This window comes from Gekko japonicus, unplaced genomic scaffold, assembly GCF_001447785.1.
Source record: "Gekko japonicus isolate JY-2015 unplaced genomic scaffold, Gekko_japonicus_V1.1 scaffold1430, whole genome shotgun sequence".
In the NCBI taxonomy this organism is placed as follows: Eukaryota; Metazoa; Chordata; class Lepidosauria; order Squamata; family Gekkonidae; genus Gekko; species Gekko japonicus.
The window spans coordinates 17,344-31,641 of NW_015176014.1; the positions used below are offsets into that span (position 1 = coordinate 17,344).

At 43.0% G+C, this 14,298-nt stretch overlaps 1 protein-coding gene across 1 annotated transcript in view; it reads right to left on the reverse strand.

The window, feature by feature from the left end:
* Nucleotides 1-7,899: 7,899 nt before the first annotated feature.
* TMC8 (transmembrane channel like 8) overlaps nucleotides 7,900-14,298 on the reverse strand; it is a gene marked incomplete at its 5' end in the record, with an annotated part of 28,677 nt that continues 22,278 nt past the window's right edge. The window contains 7 exons of the mRNA XM_015426565.1: nucleotides 7,900-8,053; nucleotides 8,199-8,277; nucleotides 9,626-9,781; nucleotides 9,944-10,074; nucleotides 10,864-11,047; nucleotides 11,418-11,515; nucleotides 12,156-12,279. Of these exons, the coding sequence (XP_015282051.1) occupies nucleotides 7,991-8,053; nucleotides 8,199-8,277; nucleotides 9,626-9,781; nucleotides 9,944-10,074; nucleotides 10,864-11,047; nucleotides 11,418-11,515; nucleotides 12,156-12,279 (835 nt within the window). The remainder of the gene's footprint in view (nucleotides 8,054-8,198; nucleotides 8,278-9,625; nucleotides 9,782-9,943; nucleotides 10,075-10,863; nucleotides 11,048-11,417; nucleotides 11,516-12,155; nucleotides 12,280-14,298) is intronic.

Here is a 14,298-nt window from a genome sequence, read left to right on the forward strand (position 1 = left end):
TCGAAGACCCCACTGATGAATATTGGTGCTGTCCTAAGCAAAGTTACAACCCTTCTATAACCCACTCAGCTCAGATGTGCCCGTTTAGAATTGTACTGTAATGGCTGTGGCTCCCCCCCCCCCCTTGGGGCTTTTCCTTCCTCTTGAGGTAAGAGCAACATAGTCTAGGTGCTTTCCGGGGGAAACTGAAGACTTTGGTTTAATCTGCATTTGCATTTTTAAATTAGTTTCATGCTGTTGTGACGCCATCTTTCTCTATGCTTGTTTGAATGTTGTTTGGAGAAGATTCTTTTAAAGCAGTGCAGAGGTGCAATGACAGTGGAGCCACCCCAAAAGGACCATAAACATATGTAGACATGCAAAAGTATGCTAGCATTCTTGAGGTGTGAAAACGACACCAAATGTAGACAGCTTTTTTGAAGATGGAGTCAAAAGGTTGGGACACCAGTGGGAAGACAAATGCAGATTCAGTCTTCCTTATTTTGGAAGGCTTTGAAAATTTATGTTTGGTTGCCTTTCTGGTGTAGACTCTAGATCAGGGGTGTTGAACTCATTTGTTATGAGGGCCGGATCTGACATAAACGAGACCTTGTTGGGCCGGGCGATGTGTGTCATAAAATGTAATGCCAGGTAGCGCAGATATAAACTTTATAAATCACACAAACACAAAGGTTAAAACGTTAGCTCTGGAAGCTGCAAACCTGCTTTTGATTTATTAACATTCACCACAGAAATCTCATGCTCAGAGTACTGAATCTAGGACCCAGGTTAGAACATGAAATGGCTGAGTGATTAAGAGAGTCTGGCGAAGCAAGCTATGATGCAGCAGCAGCAGAACTGGAAGCAGGAGATGGCCAGTTCCACTGTGAACCTGATAGAAGCCCTATGGGGGCCTGATCTGGCCCCTGGGCCGCATGTTTGACACCCCTGCTCTAGATCTCAATCATTCCTGTTTCACAAACTTTAAGAGCTATTATTTTAGCTTCCTTTTGTTATTTTTACCATTACTTATTGTCTGGCTTTTTTAGAAGGCAGGACATTTTTTAGAAGTCGGACTCGACTGTGCGACTGAACAACAAAAAGGACACTTAAAATAGTAAAGAAACCTCTTCTTTACACGGATAATTACAAGGCACTCCAAAAACTTTAGGAATATGATGTGTGTGAGAGTTCGTAAAGTTAGTAAAGGTAAAGGTTCCCTTGCTCGAAAGCCAGTCGAGTCCGACTCTAGAGTTGCAGTGCTCATCTCCGTTTCAAAGCCGAAGAGCCAGCGCTGTCCGAAGACGTTTCCGTGGTCATGTGGCCGGCATAACTAAACACCAAGGCACACAGAATGCTGTTCTGTGAGTGGATCAAACAAACCGATAGGCCAATTCTGGGCATGTTTATTCAGATGTAATTCCCAGTGAATTAAGTGCCACTGAATTTAGAGGAACTTATTTTAAGCAACCATATATAGAGTCATGAGCCACAAATGTGTTCAGGAACATGATCCAGGAGCATTCATAGTGTCACAGCATAATAAGCTCTGTAAAGCAATGTAAAGCTCAAGTGATTAAGATGCTGAACTGCAGACCAGAAGGTCGGTAGTTCAGCAGTTTGAGACCCGAGTGCTGCATGACGGAGTGAGCTCCCGTCTCTGGCCCCAGTTCCTGCCAACCTAGCAGTTCGAAAGCAAGAAATTGCAAGTAGATAAATAGGTACCACTTCAGTGGGAAAGTAACAGTGTTACATGCGCCTCAGCGTCTAGTCGTGCCGGCCACATGACCACGGAAATCTCTTTGGACAGCACTGGCTCTTTAGCTTGGAAATGGAGATGAGTACCGCATCCCTAGAGTCAGATTCGACTGGCTTTCAAGCAAGGGAAACCTTTACCTTTACCAGGGCCAGCCTGAGGTTTTTTTGCACTCTAGGCGGGGCTACCTTCTGGCGCCCCCCCTGCACATGCCCAAGTATGCGGTTGCCAACCTCCAGGCAGGGCCTGGAGACAAAAAAGTCCCCCCCCCCTCCACCAAATGGCAAGCCAGGGACTCAAGGGGGAAGCTGTTCTGTTCCCTTCTCTCCCCCCCCCCAGCAAATTATAAACACCCCCCTCTCTCCGTGCCATGGAGTAACTTGAGGGTGAAGGAGTGGGACTGATATACACTGGTGATGAAGGAGGTGTACATATAACAGAATCTGTGGGTTTCCAAGGAAGGGGGATTAGGCATCGTGAAAGAGGCTGGGGCTCTTACAGTGCAATCCTATGAAGACTTACTCCAGTCTAAACCAATTTATTTTAACAAATTTAGCAAACTGGAGTAACTCTGCACAGGATTGCACTGTCATGGTTTTGTCTCAAATTCCCACTGGGTTTCTCCCCCTCTCCCCTATCCTGTCACTCTGTGACAGCAGCCAAGAGAGAGGTTTCATAATTTTTGGGAGGTTTCACAATTTTTGTGGAATCCCACCTTCCCCTGGTGGAATTCCTTCATACTCCCACATGACTCCTTCTGAGCCCCTAGAGCTTTCAGGAAGTCCACCCCCCCCCCCCCCAAGCACCCATCTCCCTTTTCCCATTCTTCTAGTGTGTTGGGAAGCACCCAGGGAGTTTGTCTTAACATTACAGGCAAAGATATACAATTCTAAAGAAATAAAGATAAACACAAAGAATATAGCTAACCTAACTCAGACTAAAATTACCTGGCTCTCCCACTTGGGTGAAAAAGAATGGGTGGAGAGAGAATGCTGTCTCTTCATACTGTAAGTCAGTCTCTCTCTCTCACACACACACACTTTTCAGACTGACGAGCTGCTTTTCAATTCTTTTATTCCTGGTTACCTCCATGGTCAGGTGACCACTCTTCTTAGAGATCCGAATTTCTGATGGCTACCCAAACTAGTTAGCTAACCACAGTGGCAGTGATCTGTAAAGAGAAACAGCTTGCTCTGTAAAGAGAAACAGCTTGGCAAGCCGGCCCTTGGACAAGCCAGGGAAGGCATGGGGAGGCATTTAAATGCCTCCTGCCCAAAAATAGCCCTGGGAATAAGTATCCATGGTCAATTTGACACTGTAATGTAGATGGCATGATTTTTGTTCAGACTGAGGAAGCTTGACACTCAAGGTCTCCTCCAAAGAACTCAGGGAACTCCTGTTGCCAACCACTGTGAAAGGAAAAACCTGTCTAGAACATAGATGTAAAAACAGATGTATAAATAGAACCAATTCCATAATCTAATTCATCTGTTATCTCGCTCAGAGATCCTCAATGCTGTTGAGCTTGTGGACACTTCTGAAGTTTTAAAAACCGTGAATGGGCACCACAACAAAGTGGCTGCCATGCGGGTCGGGGCCAATCTTAAAATATTGTGAAGTTCCAAGCCCACCTATGATGAAGACAACTGTCTCCAAATGGGGGCTTCCTACAAACACAAAGATGTTGTCTCCTGGGCTTTTCTGAAACACTTACTGTTTCAGTGAGGTACAGGGTACAGAAGATCGGGAATGGCCCTTTGCTATAAGGAAGGAAGGAAGAAATGGGTCCCAGGAAACAGGGTGGCAGGTACCATGGCACCACAGCTTTGTGTCGGAGATCACTGATCTAGATATTACACTATGCTCTAGCTACTGGCTTCTCATGTAGGAACTTTGTATTGCCCAGGACATAACTCTTTTTAAAACTGCACTGTTGGACTAGGGAAACAGCAGACAGGAAAGGAGCTGAACACCCCTTTCCCAACTGGCCCACCCCACCAGTAGATTCTAAACGAACTGGAATTTTACAGAGAGTAGAATTTTTCCTTGTCACCATGATCCAGCCGTGAGGTCACTGCTTCCTAATAGTGATACTGTAAACATCCTAAGGATAGGGCTGCATGCAGAGTGTGTGATTGGCAGCTTTCCAGTTCATTAAGTGGACCTAAGCAACACAATATCTACTGATCCCTGGGCATTATTTCCATGTCTAGTTATAGCTTTTATAGAGCTCCTTATACAGGGTACAACTCAGAGGCAGAAGTGAAGATTCCAAGGTGATTCAGCAAAGGGTCAGACTCTGCTAACAGAAAACTCTGCTAACATCAGCAGAGCCTAGAAGGCCTTGTTGAGCTCCATAGGAACAAAACTTATCAAGGTAGGATTTCGGGTGGGGGTGGGGAAACAAGTGAGGAAGGAAAACCACAAAGACAGACATCACTGGTCTGATTTACTATGCAAAATCAAAGACAGCAGCTGAAGTTTCATGATCACAGTGGCACTAAAGAGGCTGGCGAGCTTGGACGTCTCCTGCCTACTCACTCTTTACAGACAGCCAGAGACATTAAGAGCCACAATGGGACAGCAGCTGGAACTGCCCTGTTTGCGTATCCATGTCTGTGGGGAGGGACAGAGATTATTTCCTAGTCAAAGGGCTCCTTCTGGTTCAGAAAATTCACAGACAATCATCCCATACATTGTCATCTGATAGGTTTGTACAGAAATGGGATCTGGATGGCTAAACGTCCACCTCTACAGGACTTGCATTCAGTCACACTGCACATACTGAATTTTCTTTCTATTACACCAAGCACAGCACTGAGATTAAACTGAATCACAAGGGCTGTCGTGACATAGGGCTGAGTTTTACAAGTTTGCATGGGTCCTGGAAGGAAACAAAACAGTTTGATGGCACTAAGGGAGGGAGGAGTATCACCCCAGAGAGGTGTGCAAGAACGGTTGTTGTGTCAGATTTCGGTGGGCATAGGGTTCTTATGAAATCCTAATTCTAAGCACACTGGTAGGATACTGGTGTTGAAAATGGAATGGGAAAAATAAGCTTGCACAGGCTTTTATTGTTTTCTTTTCTTTGTATTCAGTATTACTTCATCCTTCTCCCCAGAGCTACTCAAATATGTAACCCAATCAAACTCCTGTGCCTGATTTCCAAACACCTGATTGCTTAAGGACTAAGGTGAACTATTATCTCACAGTGCCTTATCTTCTTGAAGTTAGTCATTCCTAACAGTCTATTGTCTGTGGACCTGCAACATGCTGTAGGTTACAAGGAAAATTCAAACAAAGTGGGGAGCAGTCCAAGAAAAGTTACTTGCTGATCAATGGAACCAGGTGACAGCTTTCATGTTGCCTATGTAAAATGTAAATTGGCTTGTTACAGAGAAGGTGCTCAAGGTCAGGACCGCCCAGTCTATGACTTGGGCCCATTCCCCAAATGCAGGAATATATATACATGCATGCACTCACTCCTCTACACCCACCCACAATAAGCACAGAGCCCCAGGTCAGCCATATACATATTATATATGAATATATTTAGTACAACCCATTCCCTCTGATATTTGACACACAAAATACATTCAACGTGATTTCTTTTAAATGACCAAGACATTCATGATACAGATAGTGAACCAACTGCTTCCTTGAGGACTGATGGCACGCTCCACCTCAGTAGGTTTTAAATATAGAAAATACTTTTTTTTCTTATGTCAGTATCATAAGCATGAATATCTTTATTAACATGCACATTGCTCCCAAAATAGCACCATTTTTAGTATACAGAAGCAGGCTTGCTACTTGTTCCAGCGTGACACTGGCCCAAGGGACGTTATTAGGTACATAATTCAGTACACAGGCAACGTGTACACACAGTAAGAAAAATAGACATTATACCTATAAAAAGATACAGATCAAGGGTATGATAGATGCAGGAGCCAGTTTGCCCACATCACAATGAAGCCTTTCTCTGTATAAAAATTCAACCATGGAAAGGGGATTCTCTGGCTTCTTACTGCAAGTAAATTCTGGCCATTCTGTGCTCTTTGCCCTCTTCAGAAGCAAATCCAAAAAGCTGTGAAACCTAGCATCACAAAGATCCAAAAGCAAATTCCATTAGGAAAGACATTATCAAAAATTGCCAAAATATATAAACTCTATTTCACAATTATAACGATGGTGGTGTCACAACATCAAAATAAGTGCATACTATAACTATAAGCAAAGAATACAATTAGTTGCTGTAGATTTTCCGGGTTGTGTGGCGGTGGTCTTAGTATTGTAGAACTTGACGTTTCACCAGTAGCTGTGACTGGCATCCTCAGAGGTATAACACAGAAGGATGGGGTACTATCTGCATCAAGGTGAGAAGAAAAATGGTAGGCAGGTAATTTATATCTACTCCAGAAGGTGGGGTAGGGCTGAGTCATTATCTTGTAGGAGTTCCCCAGGCTATGAACGTGCTAATGGAGGAGCTTTCCTGAGGAGATTCTTTTGTATATGGATTGTTTCTTCAGGAGGTTTCCTGTTTCCTGAGGAGGTTCTTTTGTATGTGGATTGGCTGTCGAAATTCTAATCTTATCTGTAGTACTATTGTCAGATGTAGAGCCTTTTGTGTTTTTCAGGACAGGAAACCATGCCCTATTTATTTTTAAGTATACTGCATACCATGCAGTTGTGGACAAGTTTACATTGGGACCACACAGCGTAGCATTCAGACAAAAATAAAAGAACATGAAAGACACTGCAGACTTGGCCAATCAGAAAAATCAGCAGTGGCTGAACATAGTGTGTCCTGTTTGAGTTAGGCTATTTTGTTCCAAGACACTGAAAGGCTGGACAAGCTACCATGTCAGATCACACAGGGAAGCCACTGAAATTCATAAACATAAACACAATTTCAACAGGAAAGAAGAGAGTTTAAAAATAAATAGGGCATGGTTTCCTATCCTGAAAAACACAAAAGGCTCTACGTCTGACAATAGCACTACAGATAAGATTACAATTTCGACAGCCAATCCACATACAAAAGAACCTCCTCAGGAAACAGGAAACCTCCTGAAGAAACAATCCATATACAAAAGAATCTCCTCAGGAAAGCTCCTCCATTAGCACGTTCATAGCCTGGGGAACTCCTACAAGATAATTCCCACACTTTCTGGAGTAGATCTAAATTACCTGCCAGTCATAGTTACTGGCGAAACGTCAGGTTCTACAATGCCAAGACCACGGCCACACAACCTGGAAAATCTACAGCATCTAATGAACTTGTGAAAGCTTTCGACAACACGTAGAATACAATGTCTCCTCCTTCAAAGATAAATATTACTCCATGTAGTCCATTCAACTTAGTAGGAGGAATCCTTGTTTTCAAAACGATTGACTCTTCACACTATGAACTTTGTTGTCAGGAGAAACTGTTGAAATCGGGTTCCAACTACGCTGCCAGCAAACTGAAGAAGTTGATGGAAACGTCTTCTTTAAGTATCTGGAACAGGCGTTTTTGTGAAGGCTATTTTTGAAAATGTTTTGAAAACGTGGATTCCTCCTGTTAAGTTGAACAGACTACATGGACTAATATTTATCTTCGAAGGAGGAAACATTGTATTCTATGCCTTGTTTATAATTATAGTATGCACTTATTTTGATGTTGTGACACCACCATCGTTATAATTGTGAAATAGAGTTTATATATTTTGGCAATTTTTGATAATGTCTTTCCTAATGGAATTTGCTTTTGGATCTTTGTGATGCTAGGTTTCACAGCTTTTTGGATTTGCTTCTGAAGAGGGCAAAGAGCACAGAATGGCCAGAATTTACTTGCAGTAAGAAGCCAGAGAATCCCCTTTCCATGGTTGAATTTTTATACAGAGAAAGGCTTCATTGTGATGTGGGCAAACTGGCTCCTGCATCTATCATACCCTTGATCTGTATCTTTTTATAGGTATAATGTCTATTTTTCTTACTGTGTGTACACGTTGCCTGTGTACTGAATTATGTACCTAATAACGTCCCTTGGGCCAGTGTCACGCTGGAACAAGTAGCAAGCCTGCTTCTGTATACTAAAAATGGTGCTATTTTGGGAGCAATGTGCATGTTAATAAAGATATTCATGCTTATGATACTGACATGGAATTTGCTTTTGGATCTCTTCGAAGCAAGGCAAATTTTCCAGTTGTTGTCATATCACTATAGGCCTTTCACAAGAAGTTCCTTTCCTCTTGAGGACTTTCCCCACCAAACTCATGGAAGATTCACCAGTTGCAAAGTCAGTTTCTTTATCAGGCACCATTTTTCCTGGACGCACTAGATGGATGCAAAGGAGAGATGGATTGTGTTACACAGACTGAGCACAGAACATCAACCAGTGTGACAACGAGTCACAGGTTATTTGAGATACAATGATGTATATTATTATAGATCAGCTCTGTAATACCTAAGGACCACTCACCTGTACTCGTTGCTTCTTGAGCCTTTCAATCTCTTTTCTGTTTGCTTGTGCCTGAGAAATGTAGACAGTGAGGATGAGGCTGTGGAAGAAGAAGAAGAGATTGGATTTATACCCCACCTTTCACTACCTGAAGTAGTCTCAGAGCGGCTTACAATCTCCTTTCCCTTCCCCTCCCCACAACAGACACCCTGTGAGGTAGGTGGAGCTGAGACAGCTCTTCTGAGAACTGCTCTTGAGAGAACAGCTCTGAGAGAACTTGTGACTGACCCAAGGTCACACCAGCAGCTTCATGTGGAGGAGTGGGGAATCAAGCCCGGTTCTCCCAGATTAGTGTCCATGCTCCTAACCACTGCACCAAAAGGAAGAAACCATCATACTAATGACAACAGTTCTTGGAGTTTTTGGCTCCCACTCAACCATCTCAGCAGAGAAGGAAACAGTGGTTCCACTTTAGATCTTAAGAATGTGGTTGCAAGAGCTTGCTTCTAGATATATTCACAATTAAATTGTAAAAAAATAAAAGTCTGCTTCACAGCATTTGTAGTTATGGATTCTCTTTGTCCTGCTGATACTATCAAGGCATCAAATTGGTAATAAGATGAACTGGTGGATGCTTATGGTGGTGGATGTTGTGGAGGTTTGTTATGTATGAACTGGTAGATTTTGTGGAGGTTTGTTACACCCATAATATACTTTTAAAAAAGAGTCAGGGGTCAGGATTGCTACAGCAACGGTACTCCTAAACCATTCACTACAATGTCAGCAGAATTACCACCAATAATAATGGGCTCTTGGCAAGGCTCTGACATTTTCTAGAACATCTGTAAACTGGATTTTCAAACATGGCTCTTGATAGGCACAGTTATAGTTAGTAGTCTTTCTGTAATTTTAAAAAAAGATGATTTCTTTCCTTTTGGTTGCCTGGATTCCACTGGGGCTATAATCCAACACAGTATGTACACTTAAACCGAGGGAAGTCAATTATTTTGCTTTGCCTGTTCTAGAAAGAGTTTGAAGCTAGGACATAGTTCTTGGAGAGGGGAGCATTTCTTGTTCCAATGGTCACTATAATTCAAAGTGGATGGTCTGAATTAAGTCCCAAGTGAGCAAGAGGACAAAACATGGCAACCAAGTTTAATCACTTCAGTGTGTCATTTTTCTTCGGTGACAGGCCAATGAGCGACAAGTAAGCCTACTTTGGTTAATAAGCTTTTAGCAGGCCACATATTGGGTTGGTCAATGTGCAAAACTAGCAAGTTGCTCAGAGATATAAGTGGTCCAGAAGCATGATCTCATGTAGCCTGAAACACAAGATCCAACACTTATCCCTTATTCCAAATGTCACCTCTGCAGGGAGGATCCAGGTGCGACCAACCCCCTCCACCACCACCTCCAGGTATTCTAACTATGCCTCGAATGGGACTCACCTGAGCAGCATCAAGAGTAAGAAACAAAAGACATTGGATGTGGCATAATCCAAAACAAGCATTGCTGAGGTAGATAGGTGGGACATAGCTTTAGGCACTGCCTGCCAAGGAGTTGAATAGTTCGCAAACAGCCCGCATGGCTGGGATGGGCGGATACTGGAACAGAAAACAGCGACTGTCAATGAAAGGTTTTACAAGCTTTATCCCTAAGAGTGAAACCCCAAGCACTCTAAATCCATTGACATCAATGGGTTTAGAAGTAATTCTCTTTAGGATTACGCTGTAAATTGTTTACTTCTAAATCTTCCCTCAACTTACCTGCTGATGACATAACCCAGAGACATGCAGGCCAAAAACAGGCCTAGCAGTAGCATAATCTGGAAGAGGAATTTAGAATGGGATGCTCGAAACAGCTGAGTTGAAGGCTGGCAGTTCTGGAACAAAGTGTACTGGGGTGGGAGAAAGAGAGCAGTTTTACACACGGTTTTGGAGCACAGGTAATCTCTCCTCACTAGGAGAGATGAAAGTCGTGAGGTTTAACAGGATGAGGACCCTGTGTGCCAGCCTAGCAACCAGGAAGCTAGGAAAGAAGAAGAAGGAAAGATAGAGAAAGGCTGTGGTGAGGAGTAGTGGTTTCTTCACCCTACTTCCCCATCATCCTGGGATCCAGCCAGCAGCCTCAGTTTCCATGAGAGACATTTCTGCTTAACCACAGACAGATTCAGGGCCACAACTCCTGTTTATATAATGCCAAAGTTCTCCATCACCAGCAAGTGTTGAGATACTACCCCATAACGCCCTGAGGGTGGTTTATTGGATGTGGAGGTCTACTAATCCCTCCTACGGATGTGTCCACACTGCTGGAACTGGGGGCGGAGGGGGGGGGGAGTTGCTTTCTCAGACGCATGCAAGCTAGCAACAATGGAGTCATACACAGCTGAAAACTAGACGAGGCTGCCGCAAAGTGAGGACCATTTTTGGATGTTGTCTGCTGAGCTGGGAGAGACAACACTCCTTTCCATATTTCTCGTCTCCATCTATGGAGTGCTACTACTGGGGAAGGTGGCCACACTGATATAAGAGATGATAAGTCCATAGTTCCTTTGCTAGGATCAGGCCACCTCACTCGCAAGCCAAAAGGGCTGGGGACTCCATTTAGGGTTGTGCTCAAAACCCACTGGTATCCTCTTGTAGTGTGTGCTCTTTAAACATTTTAAACAAACAGAGAGAGTCTTTACCTTTTTTATATAAAATGTAAGGAAAATGACAACACATCCAAGCAAAGGCAGGAGAGGACAAAAGAAGATCCCAGTCCATATGACTGTTTGAGCTGCTACAATATCCAACACATTGTGAGGAACCAGGAATTCTTCTTTGCCAAGCCAGTGAGCCAGTGCACAGGATGAATGCTTAGCTAACAGCCTGGGGGGGGGGGGGGGGGGGGGGGGGGGGGGGAGGGGGGGTGTCATAGCAGGACAGCATGCAGCTGCCTACCTAAGCTATTATTTTGGAAGAGACCCACAGTAATGTATTCTGGCAATACATCTTGCTTTAAAAGTGCTCTGCAGTCAGCAACAAGGAAATGACAGCTGACCCAAGACTATCCTTCCATACCACCCAGCATTACCAGAAGCTAAGCTAGTGACATAGAAGATCTATCATGTAATACTTCCAAAGGATAGGAGTGCCCTACCCACTGATGACAAGGAAGACTACTTGCCTGGCCTTTGATAGGCTGGCAGTCAAGGAAACCCTAGGATAGATGAACACCGGTGGTGATCTTTTGTCTTACCTCCGCGGCAGACTGATAAGGAAGGCGAACGCCAAGGTGGTCAAGAAGCTGAAGACAGTCATCTTATACATTTCCTGTCCAATGTGAGTTTCCCAGCACTGTAGGCACAGTAGAACAAAGTGACTCACACAAGAAATGCTATTTCTAGGCATGTTATGCTATGTCAATATAATATGCATAGACTGGCACATAGAGTTATTGGGTTTTTAAAAACTAAAACTCACAGTGTACTTGTGCAATATCATTTTATAAGTGCTGATGGTACAAGGACAGCATATGTTTGCCTCTTACTCCAATTCTATGGAGAAAATTAATGCTTGGTTTTAATTTTATTCAAGGTGGGCATTTGTAATGAATTAAGACAAAAAAATCAGACAGTTTTAATGGCTCATGATTAACCAGGATTTCCTTATTGCAAGAGGACAGTCACTCAGAACTGTAGTCAAACAAGAAGTCCTAGGTAATTTGGAACCAATACAACAAGTGAAAAAAGACACAAATGTCCAAGAAAATGGAATGCCAAAAGATATCAGACGGGTGAAAGAGCTGCTGTTAAAAATCTCAAGTCATATTTGCTGGCTGGATATGCAAAGGACTAGTGTCATCAAGGAAAACTAACTCACTGTCATATAGATACCTCATTTCAAGAACATTTCATATCAGAACACATTATTACTTGGCACAATTTGCTCCGAACAGAAAACATGCATCCTGATTATCCTGTGCAACTCCAGTCACCTGATAGAGTTTGTTGTAACCACATAGCTGGCACTGGGGAGAGTTTCTGCTCCCTGTGCACAGGACCCTGTGGCCCAGGAAGAACAGGAATATTCCCAGGGTGGACAGCTTCAAGGTCATACACCTGTAAGACAGAAGACACTACACTTTACACACAGGGTCTACAATTCTGTCCAACCACTTAAACCATATATGCTAGGTTCTGAGCACCTGACTGTGAGTGGATATCAATGACCATTTTGCCACATATTTACCACCCATGATCTGCAACTAATATCTGCAGCTGAATCTCTTTACCACCTGGCAAGGTGATACACACAACCAGCTTACCAAGTGGTTACCACGATCACAATGAATTGTTACACAGTATTAGAGTGCTTAATCACATGTTACAAAGTCCCTGTGTCCCCTGTATATCTGCTATGGTCCTGTTGACAGGAGTTCTGTGCTCAGCATTTAATTCCCATGCAGGTATTGGCCCATGGCACAGAGGATGCTACCCCCTGTGCCTTTTTCTCCAACTGGAAATGCCACAGGGAGTGGTTATGTCTGCATAGGCCTTCTGAATGTCTCCATCCACTCTGTCTCTAGTCCACATAACATATCAGGGTTAGGCAGACTAATCTGAGGGCTGTAATTTGTAGAAGTCATAGATTAGGTGCTAGGTCTCTCTGTCAGGAAATTCCTGAAGACCTTAAATACAAGCATCTGATTCCTGGCGTTGTTTTTATTTTGATCTGTATAAATCAGATGTTAATCCATCTCAGGTGAACATAAGGTTGTGAAGACTACATACTCCCTAAGAGCTGTGAGGCAAAAGCGAACAGCGAACCGATCAGACCGACGAAGAAAGAGGTCTTTCCAACGCGGCGGTAAGAAAGGAACTGGCGGGATGCCCGCGCCCACCCCTCTGGGCATGCGCAGTGGGGTTCCTGCGCATGCCCGAGGGACTGGGCGCAAAAATCCGTTAAAAGAGCTTGCTACAGCACCGATCGATCCAGCGCGTGCGCACTGAATCCCATGGGTGTGAAGCACAGAGACCACGTCGAAGATCATAAGGTTGTGAAGACTACAATCTTGAAATTAATTGAAACTTTGGTATACTATAAGATGATGGGGATGCATAAAGGAACAGATGGATAAAGGAGACATCTCCTATTTCTCAAAGAAGTTTTTAAAGGAAATTAGCTCTGTCATTTTTTTAAAAATGGGAACTTTATGCTAGGCTAGAAATAAAGTATAAATTACAACTTCCATTAGAAGAGGAAGATTCAGCCTTCCAAATCAGGGTTCTTTTCTGGGGGAATGCGCCAGAATGGAGTTCCAGAACCTCTTTGACAAAATTCTTTTTAAAATGTTTAAAAAGTTCATTAGTTTTCAGTATACAGATTGGAAACCTCATTTCCTTCTTGAGAGTTCTGGCACCTCTTTTTTTAAAAAACACACAAAAAAACATCCTGTTCCAAATTAACTAATATACCACAATCCTTATGAAGAAGCATGATTTGGATGGGTTTTCTAAAGTCCCAGATTGAGTAAACTTGAAATCAACACACTACAGAGATGGACAGCCATGAGTTCTCAGCATTTGAATCATCAAGGTATGCACCATTAATCCCATAATAATCACATGCAAGAAAGTTTGGCAAACAACTGCCCTCTTCCATTTTTATTTGTATACTCATGCTAATCTCCAATTGTGCAAAAATCCAAAGATTTTAATTGGTCACAGGCCCATCTTGTGAAATACATTAGTAGATAGTGGTAATCAGATGCTATTTCAGCTGGATGATTCATTTTATTGCTTTACTGAGCTACAAAACACTTTTCAAATTGCCTAATTCTGACTCTGTGTGCAACTTTTTTCTCTGCAGCCACACATGTAACTGTCAGGTGAGGACCCATCGCATATGTCTGATAATGAAAATTCTTGCTGTGATAAAAAGGTGTTATTTTTAAAGGTGCCACAAAACTCCTGTTTATTTTTGATTCAACAAACCAACATTTAGCACTTAAAAATCTCTAAAAGCCCTGAATCATTTAAATGTTCTAAGGTATATGCCTAGACCAGCCGTGCCAGGCAAAATTAGACACAGCTGAGGGGAAGGCGTCATTTAAACCTCTCTCTTCAGCTCCTGCAAGT